Below are 18753 nucleotides of genomic sequence, written 5' to 3'. Positions count from 1 at the left end.
ATGCGAGACTGCGATAGTTACTTCCCGGTTTCTGTTTTGTTCATGTGCTTGTTTTCAAAACTGCATTGACGTGTTCGTACAGTGTAGTGTTGGTACACGTGGTATAGTGGAAATAATGGTCGTGGTGCCTCACCTACGAGTTAGCAGTGCGTGAAAATATTTTGAAACATGCAAGAGACGGAGCACCTCTCGAGCTGCGCACGATTTCTTTCAGAGTTCTCTTGGATCTACAACGCTCGCATGACAGACTTGCTGATCGCGGGCACACTGGACGCGATACCTGCTGAGGTAGCTCGCACTTCTTTGGTGACAGCATGTGGATACTGGACGGATGTTTAATAAACTAAGCGTTTCGGTCGCATGCGGCCGATCGAAAGGGGTTGCGGGGAAACGCAATCGGAATGGAACCCGCTACCGTGCGCAAATTTTCTTACGAAGCGTGTACTCATGCGTGGTATGTCATTACGAGAATGATATCGTTCTGCCACCACCAAAATATTTAGTGCCTATGAGCGCAATCTTGTTCAAACTAGTGTTAGTTTGATTCAATGCAGCGTTTAATTTACCCACATTTTCACGCGAAGGAAAGAAGAGAGAGAAAGCAGGTAATGGTACGTGACTTGACCAAGCGCAAGCGATAAACGATTAAGGATAAACCTTTTAATATATCTCATATAGGATACTTCTAGATTTCATGGCCAATCCCCCATAGTGGGTATGTGCCAGTGCGAAGGGGCAACAACAACAACAACAACCAAGCGCAAGCATCTTTATGGCTGAATTCATGGCAATAATGTTAGCTTTGCGAAAGGTAAATATTTCCATTCCAGTCGCAGCAGTCATAACTGATTCATTATCAATGTGCTCTTCTCTGTCCGCATCTGGTCGCTCACCCATACTGAAACGTTTTAAATCAATGGTTCCCTGTCATCTCCGATGGATGGATGGATGGTAAAACTTTATTTCGTCAGAAAGCAACTGAGGATGATTCCGTGTTAGATGGCCATCAACCCAAGGTTGGCGGCGACCTGTGTGGCCCACTCCACGACCCTTAACTGGACGACTGGGTCTGAGCTGGTCAACACGGCCTCCCAGTGCTCCGAAGTATTCATTTAATATGGACACCAGGGCACAAAGGTTTGTTGTTAAACGAAATAGCTGATTCTCTTGCGAAGGCATCGCTTTCGACACCCATCATTCCTGTTTTCCCTCATACAGTATACATTACGGTGGCGCGATTTCGCACACTTAAAATCAGGCAAAATTTATCAGACCCTGCACTGACGGCTTCTCCAGAGTACAACCACTTGTTATTTCTCTGGCGCAGTGAACTGTCTAATTCAAGGATGATGGAAGTTGTCATCACGAAATTTCGTTGTCGCGTTACCTCCCTCAATTTTTACTTGCATAGATCAGGTATATTGAATTCCCCTATGTGCATTTACTGTAACCAAGAGGAAACGATCAGTAATTTTTTATTACATTGTCGCCGTTTCGATTTATTCAGGCAAAGCATACTAGCACCACCTCTTCAAAGACTGGGCTTGCAATTATCACAACCTGATCTTCTTTCATTTGGCGCCTCTACACTGGGTTTCAGCCACAGGGATGTTTTATTCGCCGTTCAGGAATACATCACTGCGACTAAACGATTTTCTTGCTAAATTACGGTCTCACTACTTTTCTTAATTTTTTTCTGCAAACTTCATATCGGCATTTCAAATCAAAATTAAGTTACAAAAGATTTGTAGGAATGGCGCAATGCTGAAAGTATAGGGCAAATTCACCTTATAATCGGCCAATCCCCTCCTTTGGGTACGAGCCATTTGCACAGGTAAACAACAAGCATCACTCATGATGAGCATCGTAAAGAGAAATTGAAGTGTTATTATAACAGATATCTGAGCTAGTTGGTAAGTATCCGTAAATTAAAGGGTTAGAGCTATCATAACCAAACAAAGCAAGAATACCACGTCTGACAGTTGAGATGTGTGTTACACACTTTCTCTTAAACTTTTGCACGCGAAGTGCATGCTTGAATCACGACGTTAATGCAATACACCAAACGAAACTTCTTAGAGCACTAGAAGCCATACATTCAGTTGTAAAACTTAAATCAGAAAATGTCAGATAGTTGTCAACATTGACGAAATACACACACATTCTACATTAAAAAACATAACAGAAGAAAAGGGGGGGAAGGGCTAGCTTGGGCACTTTAGCGACTTCACAGTGCCACAATATAAATAGGAAGCCGTTATTACCAGGGCGGAAATAAATGCAGATATTCTGCATAGAAGTATGACTACATGCAGTGTGCCATATTCGCATGCAAAAAAGAATAAAAGTGGAATATTGATTTCCTCCAAAAACGTAAACATGAAAGGGCAATAGGCTACATTTTGTCACCAACAGAAACAATGTTATTTGAAGCTTAATGTAAAGAATGAGAAAGGAAGTCGTTCATGAAATGACAAAGCAGATTACTGATTGATTGATTGATATGTGGGGTTTAACGTCCCAAAATCACTATATGATTATGAGAGACGCCGTAGTGGAGGGCTCCGGAAATTTAGACCACCTGGGGTTCTTTAACGTGCACCCAAATCTGAGCACACGGGCCTACAACATTTCCGCCTCCATCGGAAATGCAGCCGCCGCAGCCGGGATTCGAACCCGCGCCCTGCGGGTCGGCAGCCGAGTACCTTAGCCACTAGACCACCGCGGCGGGGCAAAAGCAGATTACTGAAAAATATATACTAATAAACCACATGATGAATGTAAGTAGAGAGATAGAATAAAAATTAAATCTATCAGTTAGGAAGAAGACAGGTCGGTGAAGACTGAGGTAAATTACTTTTCAGTGTATGCATTGAACGAAAGTGCAACTCGAATGCGAAAAGTTGCCCCCATTCATATCCCCTCCCCCCACACACATATAATCCCTGTCAAATATTTTTTCCTTAATCAGACAGAACCAACAGGAGGGGATAAACTAACCAAAGTATTTGACTGACTTTACAAGTCACAAAAAAAAAACAATGCATACTAGTTTGCTTGTAAGTGTATCTACAGAGGCACGCTTGCTGAATTGTGCTTTATAGCTCACAAAGGTTCCGAGTTTTGCGGAATCGGACACAAGAGGAATTCGCTTCAGCACAGAATTACAGTTAATATAAGAGGCCTTGTGGTGTCCAGTAAGTTAATGTTAAAGACATATTGTCATTGTGAAGATATTATATATTCACTCAGGAGGTATCGCAGCTGTCCTGCTCAAGCTGTCGGGAGGTGTGGAAGTTCAGAACGTTCTGTTGTGGTGTTGGGCAGGCTATGTGGCACATCACGTGCAGGATTTGTTTCATGCACGTACTGATGTGCTGCACTTTAAACAAAAGTGTAGTTAACAATATTGCTCTAAATGTCATGTTTCTCAAGCTCTGCTGATAACCTGTACCTGGGTGGAAAGACACAAGAAGTTATGTCATTTTAGTAGGCCACCTGTTCACTGCTTAAGAATTATTTACACACTGTGAGTGCAGTCTGAGATGTAATGTTGATGGTTGTGAATGATATTATTGAATGTAGTTGCTAGTCATCTTAACAAATGCACATTTGACTGTGCAGTGGGTGAATCACATAGACAAGCTGTCTGATGAAGAACTTGGAAAGGTGCCTTTTGGACTCATCAAGGTGAGCTTGCTCAATCAACAACTGCGTCAATAATGTGAGTTTCGGTGGGGATAGGCAATAGTTTTAACACACGTAAAAGCTACAGTCAAATAAGTGTTATTCTAAAAGTACAATAAAAATAACAAAGTTGCATAGTCACTTTTATTAACTAATTGGATACCCATAAAAAATAAGCAAAAAAGAACTTACCTCTACAGGTATCGTGAATTGTAAATGTCATTCACCTGCATAACAATTTTGTATGTAGCTGACTACCAAGCACAAGAAAAATCTTGCACAAGAACATTCTAGTTTATATGTGTCTGCATTACGGTCCTCTTTGCAGAATGATTGGCCTCCCAGCCTTCGGTCTTTTGTGTCTCGTGCTGTAGAACTGGGAGAAGCTCGTTTTCTAGAGCCATCGGCTGAGCTGGTTTCAAAGAAGACTGCACTACCTATTGCCTGGTGCCAGGGTCTCACACCCAAGAAGCAGTTGGAACTGGAGTGGGTTGCTGCACTGGTGGCAGACGTTTGCAATACAGCACAATGCAATAAAATCATAGATGTTGGCGCTGGTGTGGTAAGAATTATAGAGTTTCTTAATCGCTATGTATCTAAGAGACCAAGTCACTGCTTGCAGATGCTTTCTTGAAAGGCAACAGAACACCGAAATGCATAATTTCTGGCTTTTTTTTTTAACATTGCTCGGAATGGCAATGACCTTGAAAGTGATTTATTTTTTTAACTTTTTATAATAAGCAGTCTCAGTTTTTTAATAGTACACATCCTGCACATACCATTCCTCATGTGTAACAGATGAAGAATATGGTAAAGCTTGCAATAAGCCGCACAGGGCTTAAAACAATGAAGCTGGACGATTCTGAAGTCTAAGCTGGCCTTCTGAGTTGTTTCTAGGCTTTAGGTAGGTGATAATAGGTTTTTTCTACCTACTTCTTGATTATTTCTAGGTCTTTTCTTCTCAGTGCAGAAAGGTTCGAGTTAGAATACAGAAAGTCACAGGCACGACAAAAATGTCTAAACTCCAGAGACAAAAACTTGCACTGAAACCCAGCGTTTGTTCCTCATATAGGTCTATGGGCACGTTGTTGTTTGCATAAGGCTACCACCACTTCAGGGTCTTCATGCAGCCGCCATTGCCATTCCCATTCCCTAGTATTCTCTCATTGTACGTGCCACTGAAGCACTCTGTGCACATGCTTCAGTCAAGCTGAAGTGTGCAGCCACGGTGTTTAATAACGGCTCAATCCCTATGGTTTATTGAACGTTTTGCAATTACTGGCTCCGTATGTCAAAAACTCTTAAATGTTGTTTGCCAGCTCTCTGTTGCCTGTTTCATTTTTAGTGAACAAACAGGAAGTGTTGGGATTGGCCCCATTTCTGAGGAACATACCTGTTCATGATGGTGATAGTATTTGTAAACATTTGTACACACATACTTGCGGCACACCTAAATAGCTTCCTTGTTGAAACTGAAATGTTTGACTAAAAAGTAAATGTGAAGTGAGCACAGATATGCTTTTATTTTCGCCTACAAATTTACAGTGTGGTTCACATTTGATATAACTGTACACCACTATACAAACATTCGGTACTTATATGTTAAAATAGTGATATTTTATTCTCAAACTTAAGACACTCCAGCCGATAGGTAGGCAAAACGTTTCAAGAAACTCTAAAATCTACTTGATATCATATGTATGGGAGAAAAATCAGCCAGACCTGAGCCTTTCTTCTATAAATTTTTAACCATTCTTATCACTGTGAAATCATCACTGCCACATGATGCTTCTTTTGTCAACTATGATTCAGCAAAATTGAAATACCCACCCTACCCTTTCAATACAAACCCCCCACCCTCCTTTTTTTTGCTTCTATTTAGTGATCTATTACACTTTACTTTTACTCACCAGGTTAGGCAAGCTGACCCTCCCTTTTCTCCCAGCCCATTTCTGAACTTGCCCTCTCCTCTTTTTTTATTTTGGTTGTGAGAGAGCCTACAAAGCATACACAGGCGATATGTGCAGAGAGAGGCAGGCAGTTGCAGCTTTAAAGATGGCAAAACTGCTTGCCCAAGTGCCGGCTCCAGCAACACCCCATGTTCAAGAATTTTTCGTCTCATCTATACAATGACCTTTGACACTCTTTTAGTGAAAAGAGTTGTGTGTATGCAGATGACCTGCTCATTCGTTCATAGAGCTCCATTTGTGAATTTAATGCTAAAATTCTAAATAATAGGAAGTGAACATCTTTTTATGTAATTCCAAAAACTGTTGTCCAGTATTTGTAGACTAGTCACAATGTACTCAATTCTCAGGATTATATTTATTCCCCTTCTGACACTGTTTATTCATATACAATCTGGTCTCAAAAATCACTATTTGCACACACCTAGCTCAAACCGTGGAGTCTGTACGTGTACACGCATGCAGTGACGATACTAAGGCCACCTGTAAATTGTAAATCAAATAAACTAGCATATGCAAACTGTTCCCTCTGCATTCTCCCTACACACTGAAGCCAAGAGACTATTCATGCGTCATACATCCTTCCTTGCGACTCTCTTCCAGTGGCAGCTTTTTGTGTTCCACATTGCATACTTGGCGAATGTTACATGCCGTGGACAGTGATGTTGCAAGCAATGTACATTACATAGGGCATGTGCACACAGCCTGGACTTGCACCTCAAGCACAGCCTCTGCATACTTTGCTGACACGATTTAAGATGCGAGATTTGTGTCCCACGGCTGTTCGATGCCCTAACATCAGCTTTTAATGCAGCTGCACAAATGCTAACAAAAATGCCTCTATTGTTTCTATAGCAACAGAATACTTTTCTTTTCTAAGTCGGTTGTGGCTATAGGGCTGCATATTATACATGTGTCTGTTGTCACCTGCATCTCACAGTGGAGATGGTACACTTTACTTTGAACAGTCTTCCACTCGTGTGCACGTAGGGCCACTTGGCGAGGGTGTTGCACCGCAGGTACGGGTTCACCGTACTCGGCATCGACTGCGATGCTTCCCATTTACCGAAAGCCCAAGAACGTCTGCAACATTGTACGTGGCAACCTTATTCAAAATATTGAGTTGTCATAGTCCAACTTGGCTTATAAGAATCTCTATTGCAGCGTGTCACACTTAGATAGCACACCATAGCACAAGCATTAGTTTATTAAGTTTAGTTGGTCGTTTGTTACTTTCAGCACTTCATGATTAAGTGTTGACAGTTTGCTGCTTAGGGAGCAGGTTTATGTTAATCTTAGGGAGATACTCTTAGAATGCTTCAGTGCACAAACCCGCGGTGTACACTCCACAAAAGACAAATTTTAGAGACAGTACATACATAACCATGAAGGATATTTCATCTTGTGAATGAGAATTATGGAAAAGCCATGTAATAGCCATCAAAATGGCACAGGGCGCATGTTTACATGCTCATGCTGATTTTCTCTACTCAAAATACATTCAGCTGTACCATGCGGAATCCCAAAATAAATTTTGTTGAAAGTAATAGCAAAGAAACACAATTTTGTGTATAACTTAATGTGGGATTTCGAAATTGGCAATCTATTCCATAGAATGTAATGTCCTAATTATAATCTGCTTCTAGCAGACACAAGAATTTTCTGTGCGTGTATGCTTACATCTCCTTTTTAATGTGCAGGCAGTCTTGTTGAAAACAGTTGGGTAGCTGCTTGAGGGCATGTTGGATTCACCAGCAGTTGAATAGGGCAGTTCCAAAAAAAGTTACGTTTAACTACACAAGTCAATGCCCTAACTCCATCACAGTGCCTCAAATTGATCTTCCTTTCATATGAATGTTATGAACAAGCAGGCACGGTGTTGCCATTTATTTGTAGCTGGATGCACAGAGAACATTCATCACTTCACGCTGCAAGTGGATGATAGCGCAGCCAGTCTGGAGAAGGTGCGCCACATGCTCCTCAATTGCCCAGACCATGTCCCCTGTACGTGTGGGGAAGAATACAAGTCTGACAAGGAGCTCCCCACAAGTAAGCCAGTCAGGCATATCTCTCTCTGTGTGTAATGATTACTCTCTATAAAGCGGTTGTGCGTGATGTTGTGTTATGTAGTGTTACATAGAATGTCATATGCCACGTCGAACTCCGATTTTGCTATTTATATGCACAAGAAATATTTTATTATCGCACTGTGCAAGATGTTGGATTTGTTAGAAACATGATGGAATATACAAAAAGTTCTGTTTGTTATTTATTGCTGCCAATCGCAGCTAGGATATTGGTTAGAATTTGTTTAGATTTATTTGATTTTAAAACTTAATTATGTAAATAAAAAAACCAAAAAATAGTTGCTATTAAGGTGCACAAATTACATGCATTTGTCTGACTTCCTTCAGCCACTGAGCAGTTTTTGAAAAAAAAAATAAATTGTTCATTTACTGTAGTGTTAATGATAACTTATTGTGGAGGCTTGGTGGTTGCCACACACTGCTGCCGTTCCCGAGGTCACCGCATGCACTGAACCATGGTTGATCATAACCTACCAATCCTGCATTGCTTCAGGATGTTATGCCTAATGCATCGATTGTCAAAGAAATTAGCAAGATAATTAACCAATAAATTTAAGTGGCCACATCATGTGCTACCATTTGATTGTGTTCTGAGGAACTGCCTATTTTCCAGAGAATCGATATATCCTGGTGTCGCTGCATGGCTGTGGCCAATTGAGTCCTGGCTTGGTGCGAATGTTTCATGCACTGACAGAGCTCGAAGCTTTGGTGTGTATTGGGTGTTGCTACCACAAGGCTACTCAGCTCGATAGTAAGTGGTCACTTCAATTGTTTTTCAGGATTACACCTCGTTATGAACATACTTATTTGTCTATTCGGTGCTAGACTGTAATTATGCCATGCAGTTTATAACGAAAAGAAATGCAAAATTTGAAAAATGCACTGCAAAAATATCATCCCATAGGTTCATGAACAGCTGCTATGAAGTGTGGTGTTGCGTTATCAATATCAGAACATGATGGGCATCTGAGATTATTGCCTGCCTGACCCAATGTCGCAAGATGCTGCAAGCAAAGTTTCTCACGTTAAGGTTAAGAGTTAACTGCACCCATCTGCTTCTCTGGGTGTGCGGCGATGGCGTAGGGGTTAGAGCATCCGCCTCGCATGCAAGAGGTCCGTGGTTCAAATCCCGGTACCGCGCAGTTCCCAACCGGATTAAAAAAAAAAAAAAAAAAAAATCCGCGTGTTGATAGAACTGCATTAAGAGGCCTGGGGTGCGGCCTCACTGGCAAACACCGCCGAAAACGCACTCCCTCACCAGAGAAGGATTGGCCACCCTGGTGCAGTATCTGGCCACTACCTCCCACATGCTTACGTCAAATAACTCACGGCCCTCAGTCCCCAGCAGCTGCGAAGCAACTGACCACGGCGGCGGTCAGATCTGCAATGCAGCAGAGGGTGCTAAGAATCTCTGGATCCGGACAGGCCGCCATTGGAACCTGAACTTGGCAACGTTTAATGCTAGAACCTTATCTAGTGAGGGAAGTCTAGCTGTACTATTCGAGGAGCTAGAGGGTGTTAAATGGGATATAATAGGGCTCAGTGAGGTTAGGAGGACAGATGAGGCCTATACGGTGCTACAGAATGGGCACGTCCTTTGCTACAGGGGCTTGGCAGACAGAAGAGAACTGGGAGTGGGGCTCCTAATTCACAGAAACATAGCTGGCAACATAGAGGAATACTATAGCATTAATGAAAGGGTGGTAGGTATTGTAATTAAACTGAATAAAAGATACAAGATGAAGGTAGTACAGGCTTACGCACCTACATCCAGCCATGATGACGCTTCAGTTGAAAGCTTCTATGAAGACGTGGAATCGGCAATGAGTAAGGTAAAAACACAGTATACTATAGTGATGGGCGACTTTAATGCAAAGGTAGGGAAGAAGCAGGCTGGAGGCCAGGCAGTAGGAGATTATGGCGTCGGTACTAGAAACGCCAGAGGAGAGCTACTAGTAGAATTTGCAGAACGCAATAATTTACGGATTTTGAATACCTTCTACCGAAAACGAGAAAACCGCAAGTGGACATGGAGGAGCCCTAATGGCGAAAATAAGAACGAAATAGACTTTATAATGAGTGCACACCCTGGAATCGTGCAAGATGTGGAAGTGATTGGCAAGGTACGATGCAGTGACCATAGAATGGTACGGTCTCGAATTCGCCTAGACTTGAAGAAGGAACGACAGAAACTGATACGCAAGAAGCCAATCAATCAGCTAGCACTGAGAGGGAAAGTACAGGAATTCAGAGTGTCGCTGCAGAACAGGTACTCGGCTCTTAGTGAGGAAACCAACCTTAGCGTAGATACAATGAATGATAATCTGACGAGTATCATTACGGAGTGTGCAGTGGAAGTTGGAGGCAGGGTAGTTAGACAGGACACTGGCAAGCTTTCCTAGGAAACGAAGAACCTAATTAAGAAGCGTCAAATCATGAAAGTGTCAAGTACAACAGACAAAATAGAACTGGCAGAGCTTTCGAAGTTGATTAATAGACGTAAAGTATGCGATGTAAGAAGGTATAACATGGAGAGAATTGAACACGCTCTGAAAAACGGAGGAAGTGTCAAAGCATTGAAGAGGAAACTTGGGATAGGCAAAAGTCGGATGTATGCACTAAGGGACAAAGAAGGCAAAATAACTACCAATATGGATAGGATAGTTAAAATAGCGGAGGAGTTTTACAGAGATCTGTACAGTAGCCGAGACAACCACGACCTTAATACTATAAGAACTAGCAGTAACCCAGATTACACCCCACCAGTAATGATAGAAGAAGTCAGAAAAGCTTTGGAGAGCATGCAAAGGGGCAAGGCTGCTGGTGAGGATCAGGTAACATCAGATCTGCTGAAAGATGGAGGACAGATTGTGTTAGAAAAACTAGCCACCCTGTTTACGAGGTGTCTCCTGACGGGAAGGGTACCAGAGTCTTGGAAGAACGCTAACATCATCTTAATACATAAGAAAGGAGATGACAAGGACTTGAATAATTACAGGCCGATCAGCTTGCTCTCTGTAGTATATAAGCTATTTACAAAGGTAATTGCTAACAGAGTAAAGAAAACATTAGAATTCAATCAACCAAAGGAACAAGCAGGATTTCGAACAGGCTACTCAACAATTGACCACATTCATACTATCAATCAGGTAATAGAGAAATGCTCAGAGTATAACCAACCCCTATACATAGCCTTCATAGATTACGAGAAGGCGTTTGATTCAGTAGAAATATCAGCCGTCATGCAAACACTGCGGAATCAGGGCGTAGATGAAGTATATATAAACATTCTGGAAGAAATCTACAGGGGATCAACTGCTACCATAGTGCTTCATAAAGAAAGCAACAGAATACCAATCAAGAAGGGTGTAAGGCAGGGGGACACAATTTCCCCAATGCTATTTACCGCGTGCTTACAAGAGGTTTTCAGAAGCCTAGAATGGGAACAGTTAGGGATAAGAGTCAATGGAGAATACCTTAGTAACCTGCGCTTCGCCGATGACATTGCATTGCTGAGCAACTCGGGGGACGAATTGCAACTCATGATTACGGAGTTAGACAAGGAGAGCAGAAAGGTGGGTCTTAAAATTAATCTGCAGAAAATGAAAGTAATGTACAACAACCTCGGCAAGGAGCAGCGCTTCGAGATAGGTAATAGTGCACTTGAAGTTGTGAAAGACTATGTCTACTTAGGGCAGGTAATAACCGCAGAGCCGAACCACGAGATTGAAGTAACTAGAAGAATAAGAATGGGGTGGAGCACATTCGGCAAGCACTCTCAAATTATGACAGGTAGTTTGCCACTCTCCCTCAGGAGGAAGGTATATAACAGCTGTATCTTGCCGGTACTTAGCTACGGAGCAGAAACCTGGAGACTTACAAAGAGGGTTTAGCTTAAATTGAGGACGACGCAGCGAGCAATGGAAAGAAAAATGGTAGGTGTAATCTTAAGAGACAAGAAGAGAGCAGAGTGGATTAGGGAACAAACGGGGGTTAAGGATATCATAGCTGAAATCAAGAAGAAGAAATGGACATGGGCAGGGCATGTAGCGCGTAGACAGGATAACCACTGGTCATTAAGGGTAACTGACTGGATTCCCAGAGAAGGGAAGCGGGTTAGGGGGAGACAGAAGGTTAGGTGGGCAGATGAGATTAAGAAGTTTGCAGGTATAAAATGGCAGCAGCAAGCACAGGACCGGGTTAACTGGCGGAACATGGGAGAGGCCTTTGTCCTGCAGTGGACGTAGTCAGGCTGATGATGATGATGATGATCTGCTTCTCTGTGGCACTTTGCTGCTGTATGATTATCTTATCCATGGTGGTATGAACTGGTGTAGGTGTAGGCATCGCTGCCTCAGAGCTTCTGCTTCCTTTGTGCTGTCTTGGCCTACTTTATAGGGTATTATGTGTATTAAACGAGGGCGCGTAAGTCAGCGCTGCTAGTACTCATGACGGCTTGAGAATTCAAAGCCCAAAATGCAAGAAAATTCAGTTCTTGTCACATATTTCATTCCACAATTTTTATTTGATTGATTGTAATATCACTGTAACAGCCTATGCTTCACTCTTTTGCAGACTACTTCCCTCTGAGCCATGAGCTGGTCAGCTTAGGTGATCAGTGGCTTAGCCCCGATGCTAGATACCAGGGGCTACGCCTAGCCTGTCAAGAACTGCGAGACAGCTGGGCACCTGATCGGGAACCACGACACCTACTTTTTCGGGCGCTACTGGAAGTTGCGTGCCAAAAATGTACCTGCTGGGAATTTGTATTATGTAGTATAGTTGCAAGCAAATTAGTCCGACATGCTTTATACTAAACCCTGGTAATCTAACCTTGCTCTATTGAGAGGGGTATAAAAAAAACTAACATACAACAAAGAAATGTGCATGGATTTTGGTATAGCACTGTGCTACAAATGAATACACGTTTTTTTTTGTGTGTGTGTGAACTTTTGTCCACCTTGTAGACATCATCAGACACGCCAACAGTGCAAATTTCAAGTTTCTGCTGCACCTCAGCTTCTGAACTACAGGCATACTTTACTGATAATGCTGCACATCCTAGGTTACAGAAACCTGCCCAAGTGGCGACATGGTATAATACAGTGAAAATTTCTCTAGTGAGAAATATGATGTTTTAAAGAAAATGCACAATTATTCAATCAAACTCTGCTTTTCCATCAAAAACAGTTTTATGCCCATAAGAGTTATTAAACGTTACAGATGGCCTTCCATGGAAGAAGTCACGGCGCCACATGGCCAGGCATTCGCAATTGTCCTCCTGGGATGCTTACCGGGAGCATGTCATGAAAGATGTGCACTGTCACTCAAGTGAGCTACATTGAAATTACGTCTGATTGCAGAAGCATTGGGATAGTGCGACATTAACCATGAAATGCCCACTGCATCATATTTTATACATTGAGTATAATACTTCAATAAAGTTACTAAAAGCTACCACAGGTGTCCTGATAAGCAGCTATTGCAGATTGGACATGTTATGAAGAAGGTACTGTGATTTGCATACTATATTATAGTAATTATTTATTCGCAATTATTACTAATTACGTTATGCTTCAAACAAAATTTTATTAATATTTTTCTTGAAAAAAAAAACTGTACAAGAAGAGTAAAAACAGCATTTTCTCGCAATTTTTCTGAAGGCATAACTGTTCGTGGGCATTACAGGGTTAACGCAGTCAGACCCATTTATAAGAGATTGATGTGATAGGCAAATGGGTACGAGACACATAAGTGTGCCTACCTTAAAATAGAAGTTGACAAAAAAATGTGTACGTAGTACCCTGCTTTTAAGACACACCTTATATAAATGACAATTGCTTCCCAGAGCATGTCTCTTACAAACGGGTTCAACTGTCACTTGCTTAGAATAAAAATTTAGACTATTAGTCTACAATACCACAAAATGTAGTATTAGTACTATCCAGTGCAAATAAAAAAAAAAATTTCCCCACAATAAATTTGATGGCTTCAAACAGTGCTTAAAACTTAAGGTGTTCTGAAGGATCTGAAAACATAACATTTATGATGTCCTATTGCACACATGGACAGTTAAGACTATAGTCGACTAGCTCAGATTCACCCAGACCCATTTAAGTCTGAGTGGGTCAGACCCATTAATATTTTCACGAGTCTGAGTGAGTCAGGGTGAGTAATATTTGCTTCAGTCCGAGTCAGAGCCAATCAGGAAGAGGAAAACTTTGGAGAAACTGAGAGTAAACTGTAAGGGCAAGAAATATTTCAGGAACGAATCTGAGCGAACTCCACATTTTTTTTTGCTGACCTATGGCCCTATCTACACAACTTTAGCATTACTGACAGCTTTATCGTGGCTTTAATTTTTGCTCGCATCTGCTCATATATATTTCAGAACACTAGCATTCATACGCTGTCTATATATTTATTCATAAAAAGCCTCAGCTACAGACAGGGGAGAGGGGAGGTCAAGGCGGTTTTTACCTTCCACCAGCAAATCTTTCACAAAGAGGTTCTTGACAAAAATATCTTGCGAAAGTCATCTCTTTCAATGAAAATGTCTTTACTGAATTGTGACCATTGATAACTCGTACTTGAAGGTACGAGATCAATACATGCCAAGCAGAGCACCATTTATGCAGGATATTGATGTTAAAGAGCATTGACACTATGGCCAAAAAAATTATATGATAATGGACACATGAGTTGACTCACTCACATTCAGGTCAACCCAAAAGTCTGAGCAAGTCCAAGTGAGCAATATTTTGGTGAGGTCAAGTCCGCGCGACTCCGGTTGAGAAAAAATTTCAATGAATCTGGAACCGAATGAGTCTGGGTAAAGAAAATTTTGGCAAGTCTGAGTAAACTGCACAATTTTTGTTGACCTATGGTGAAGAGAAAGCAGTGTTTTGTAGAAGCTATTTTTTAGTCAACTAAAATGAACTGCATGTTTTACAGGTGACGAGCATGACAGTTGGTGTGGCGTCCTTGACCGATTGCACACCAGCCACCAGCACCAACTACCAGCAGTCCGTACACTCACGGTATGTTCTGGGTGACACACAAAGTCACATGTTTGCGCAAACAGTAGCATTTCAGCATTTAGTAATTATAACTGCAGCTAAAGGCACCGCACTAATTTAGCTAACTAACGGTCAGTTGTAATATGCACCACAATTTTCCAATTCTTAATATATCTTGCCATTTTTATGAATTGTGCTTTATACTGAAACATGATACCTGTGACATTCAGGTATATTAGTACCTGGTACAAAAAAAAAAAAAGGGCTAACATTAAAATTGAGTAGGCATGGTGCACCCACAAGTACACACGCAGCAGAGTTGTACTGACGAACACTCTAGATAGGTTAATTAAATTTAGCTGTCTTAAAAAGAAGGATGGCAAGATTGAGTGCTGTATAACATGTCAACGTTTCTTGCTGTTGCATTCGAAATAAATGCAGATACCATTACAACCAGAATTGCCCATACTGCAAACCTGGAACAAAACTGTAAAGGGCACGTCTGACAGCCATCGCCTTTCCTTTGAAAGAACTCAGCATGACCAGCAGAAGCAGCACTTGCTGTTGCCAATGCAACTTTCAAACAGTTCTCTGAAATCACATTGCTGCCAATATTAGCACGTAATAAGTGTACCTACATTGAATACTGGACATAATGAAGCCATTTAGATGTATGCATCTTTATTATAATGAGGCTAAGCAGTACTCTGCCAACTAAGTAACAAGCTTTCTTGTGTTTGGTGATGCACATGTTCTGACAATGGAGCATTTCCAGTTGCAACAATCACAGTTATTTTACAAGTTTTATAGAAAAGGCAGGCGGAATGAAGAGGACTTAGAGGATTTAAAAATATGGAACGCTCGGACATGGTACATAGTATATGTAGTGATGAATGCAAAATGCATGCATGTTGGTGAAAAAAGGATAACCATTTGGTACTTACAACTATACAGCTACATGTAGGAACATAGCCATGCATGTGTGTGTACATTGCAGAAAAGTGTAAGCATTGTATGCTGCAATGCGAGTAAAAAAAATAAAAGAAAGAATGACACAGAAGCAGACCGTCACATTGAAAAACCTTCATTAAAAGTCATCTTGACTGAACAGCACCGACTTACGACAGCATGTACACACGTATGCCAGAACATAAATACTATGACCTAAAACATGAAAGGGAACAAGTCTTGGCGGGAGAGTTGAGGACAGGCCACAGTTCTTTCACTTGCGCTGGATGAATGCCTATGGACAGTTGCTGTGCACCACGTGAAATTGCCAGGCATACAGCCAACGCACACACCACGTCGTCAAGAATCGCTCGTAAAATCAGCCTATCACCGGATCAATTTTCATTATCAGCATTTGATGCATTCATAGTGTCCTGAAGTACAACTTTGGGTCATGAACAGGTGGGATCAAGTGAAAAGCAAGGAAAAGTTGCTGGAAATAGGGCAAGCAAACTCAGCGAACACAGTTTAGGAAGATGTCGGCCAAGCCTGCACATACACACATAGCACATCGAATTTCTCACTCTGAGCAACTCAGATTTACAAGATCACCGGAGACGGTTCTGCTAAAATACTGCCCTAATAAAATGCCTCTAATTCGAGCCTCCACCGACACCCCTAAAAAAACACTTGCCCAGACCAAACCTTCTACCTGTTTAACTTTTCAACATAGCTGCATGATGAGCCAGCTAACTTTTTATTCAAATCTATAGCCTCCAGGAAGATGGGCACAAAGACAGGAGTTCCTTCTGTCATCATTTTACATGACTGTATACCTATGTATATTGGTCCACCTGCTTTCCACTCACACATCATTGAGGAGAAAGCTGGCTGAAAGGACATCAATAGGTTTCACAACAGGCCAGGCAATGTGCCCATGACAGTAGATGAAAAGATGTTATTTTTTGTTGAACTGTACAGAATTAAAATGTCACTTCAAAACAACATCAAGGCAGCCAGAAAACTAAGAGCAGCCTAGCGGCAATCGAAAAGCATAAACATCAAGTACGTGTAAGATATCAGAACCAACAAGGACACCAAAATCGCCATACTCGTGCAATTGCTTGGCCCGAACGATGGGGAACAGGTCAGTTTTTTTTTTTTTCTTTTCACGCACGCAGCTCCTCCGGCAGCTGCTGCAGCCTTGCTGGGAAGGTGTGGTGCTCGGTGACTGGGCGCGCTGGAGCGGGGCTCGACTGGTGGCTGCCTTCCCGTCAGCTGCCTCCTCACCACGCAACGTTGCCCTACTCCTGGCTCGCCAGCCTCCGCCACCTTAGGCTCCACCTAGGCTTTAGAACATACAGATAAATGTACTTTTACCAAATTTTTTTTTCCTTTTACTTTGAGTTTGGTTTATGTCATGCTAGCGTTGCAAAACGAAAAAGGTATAATGCAATAAACTGTTCCATAGTGCCAAATATAGGTCAACTATCAACTAAGGATAATTGTACTTTGACACAAGGAAGTCTTTAAAATCGGCAGTTGGCTTCGTTTCAACGAAAATTCACTAAACTGAAATTCGACTTCTTTACGCAAAGCATAGTCATCAGAAAGTTACTTCAGCACAGAGCAAGTGCCGGAACAATGCTTGAATAATATGGCATCACAAAAAAAAAAAAATACATATTTTATTAACCACAGCTTGATCCTACACCTGCAATTAAGTCCTTTTCACAGCAGCCATACGTCACATGAACCCGAAAGAAAAGCAGGTCCAACACATTGAGGCAATAGAGAGTAAGCATTTGCAAAAACCGCTTGCAATTCAAAATATGTATTACTTCAGTATTTTTTTAAGGCAGCACTGAAGTTTCATTACTTTGAAATCACGGATAAATGCTTCAGTTTGATGAGCTTCCAAATGCATTGTGTTCTATGGAAATGAAGTTTTGAAAAGTGATATACTTCGCTAAATAGAGAGTTCTGCAATATATTGATGTTTGTTATATTGAGGTTGAACTGCTACTACAGCATCTGATCTTCGCCCGGAAACCTGAACAGTGCAGCTTCGGAAGGGAAAGCTGCATCTTAGGGCCTACATCAAACTTCTCTGGAATGTCCCTCAAGTGTACTTTCAGTGTGTGTTGAAGGTGTATGGACGGAAGCCTTGGTGGACACGGGTGCATCGTTTTCCATGATTAGTGTCGACCTGTGTTCTGGTTTGTGAAAAGTCAAGACGCCATATGGTCTGCCTCTTCGTTGCGCTAATGGAGTTTACGTACGATCCTTCGGTGTTAGCACATTGCGGGTTTTTATCGAAGCCATTCTTCATCACATACAATTTATCATTCTGTCATCGTGTTGATAACGCTCTCATTTTGGGATGGGACTTCCTCTCTTCAGCTTCCGCGGTGATATCTTGCCGTCAGAGAGTGATTCACATGGCAGACACTGCAATTTCTTCAGATATTGCAACCCATAACCTCCGCTTTGTTACGGCTGCTGATTGCTCCATTCTTCCAGGTTAAGAGCATATCCTGACACTGATATCCGATGCCATCATTAATAGGGATGGGTTCCTTGCACCGTCCGGACGTTACATATTGTCGCGACGTCAACACAGAGGTCGTACTTGAAGACGCTGAAAAAACAGCAGCGGGTCGGTCTTTTTATTAACCGCGCGCGCGAGAGCGTTCCTCGTCTTTCTCGTTGTAGCGCTCTGCATAAAAGCGTGCAGATGTCTTTTTCGCGGGACGCACGTGACATTTGCCTCCCTCCGAAAATGGCATCGTCCCGATGCGCAGCCAAGGCGCTCTACTTATAAAAACGCACATATGCACCGGCACCCACAGGACAAACGACAGTTGGCTGGAGAAGTAGGGTTTCATCCGGATGACATGCACGATTTCAAGTGAGCAGTTTCGGCGACTGGAACTGCAATCGCGGTCGGGAATAACTTCGTAGTTGATATCGTTCAATCACCGGGTGACTCGATATGGGCCGAAGTATCGTCGTAATAGCTTTTCTGAAAGTTCGCGTCGACGT

The 18753-nt window shown here is 42.0% G+C and overlaps 2 protein-coding genes across 3 annotated transcripts in view; one reads left to right on the top strand and one right to left on the bottom strand.

Annotated features, from left to right (window-relative positions):
* Nucleotides 1-28: 28 nt before the first annotated feature.
* Nucleotides 29-17092, top strand: LOC119171834 (methyltransferase-like protein 25B). Its single transcript, XM_037422690.2, has 10 exons — nt 29-288; nt 3625-3690; nt 4016-4249; nt 6645-6747; nt 7551-7703; nt 8355-8492; nt 12317-12490; nt 12965-13072; nt 14696-14781; nt 16890-17092. Exons 1-10 carry the CDS (start codon nt 169-171, stop codon nt 17043-17045), a joined length of 1338 nt encoding a protein of 445 aa, XP_037278587.2. The 5' UTR covers nt 29-168; the 3' UTR covers nt 17046-17092.
* The window catches only part of LOC119171600 (chromatin target of PRMT1 protein), a 35857-nt gene continuing 32528 nt past the window's right edge, over nt 15425-18753 (bottom strand). Inside the window, exon 7 of one of the 2 annotated variants that reach the window (XM_075892470.1) lies at nt 15425-17052. The gene's annotated coding sequence lies outside the window, so the exon portion shown is untranslated. Of the gene's footprint in view, nt 17058-18753 lie in introns of both variants that reach the window. The other variant, XM_075892469.1, reaches the window with a different exon arrangement.

This window comes from Rhipicephalus microplus, chromosome 4 (genome assembly GCF_043290135.1).
Source record: "Rhipicephalus microplus isolate Deutch F79 chromosome 4, USDA_Rmic, whole genome shotgun sequence".
Classification (NCBI taxonomy): Eukaryota; Metazoa; Arthropoda; class Arachnida; order Ixodida; family Ixodidae; genus Rhipicephalus; species Rhipicephalus microplus.
The sequence above is the reverse complement of the archived record's forward strand: the minus strand, read 5'-3'. Positions and strand labels throughout refer to the sequence as shown.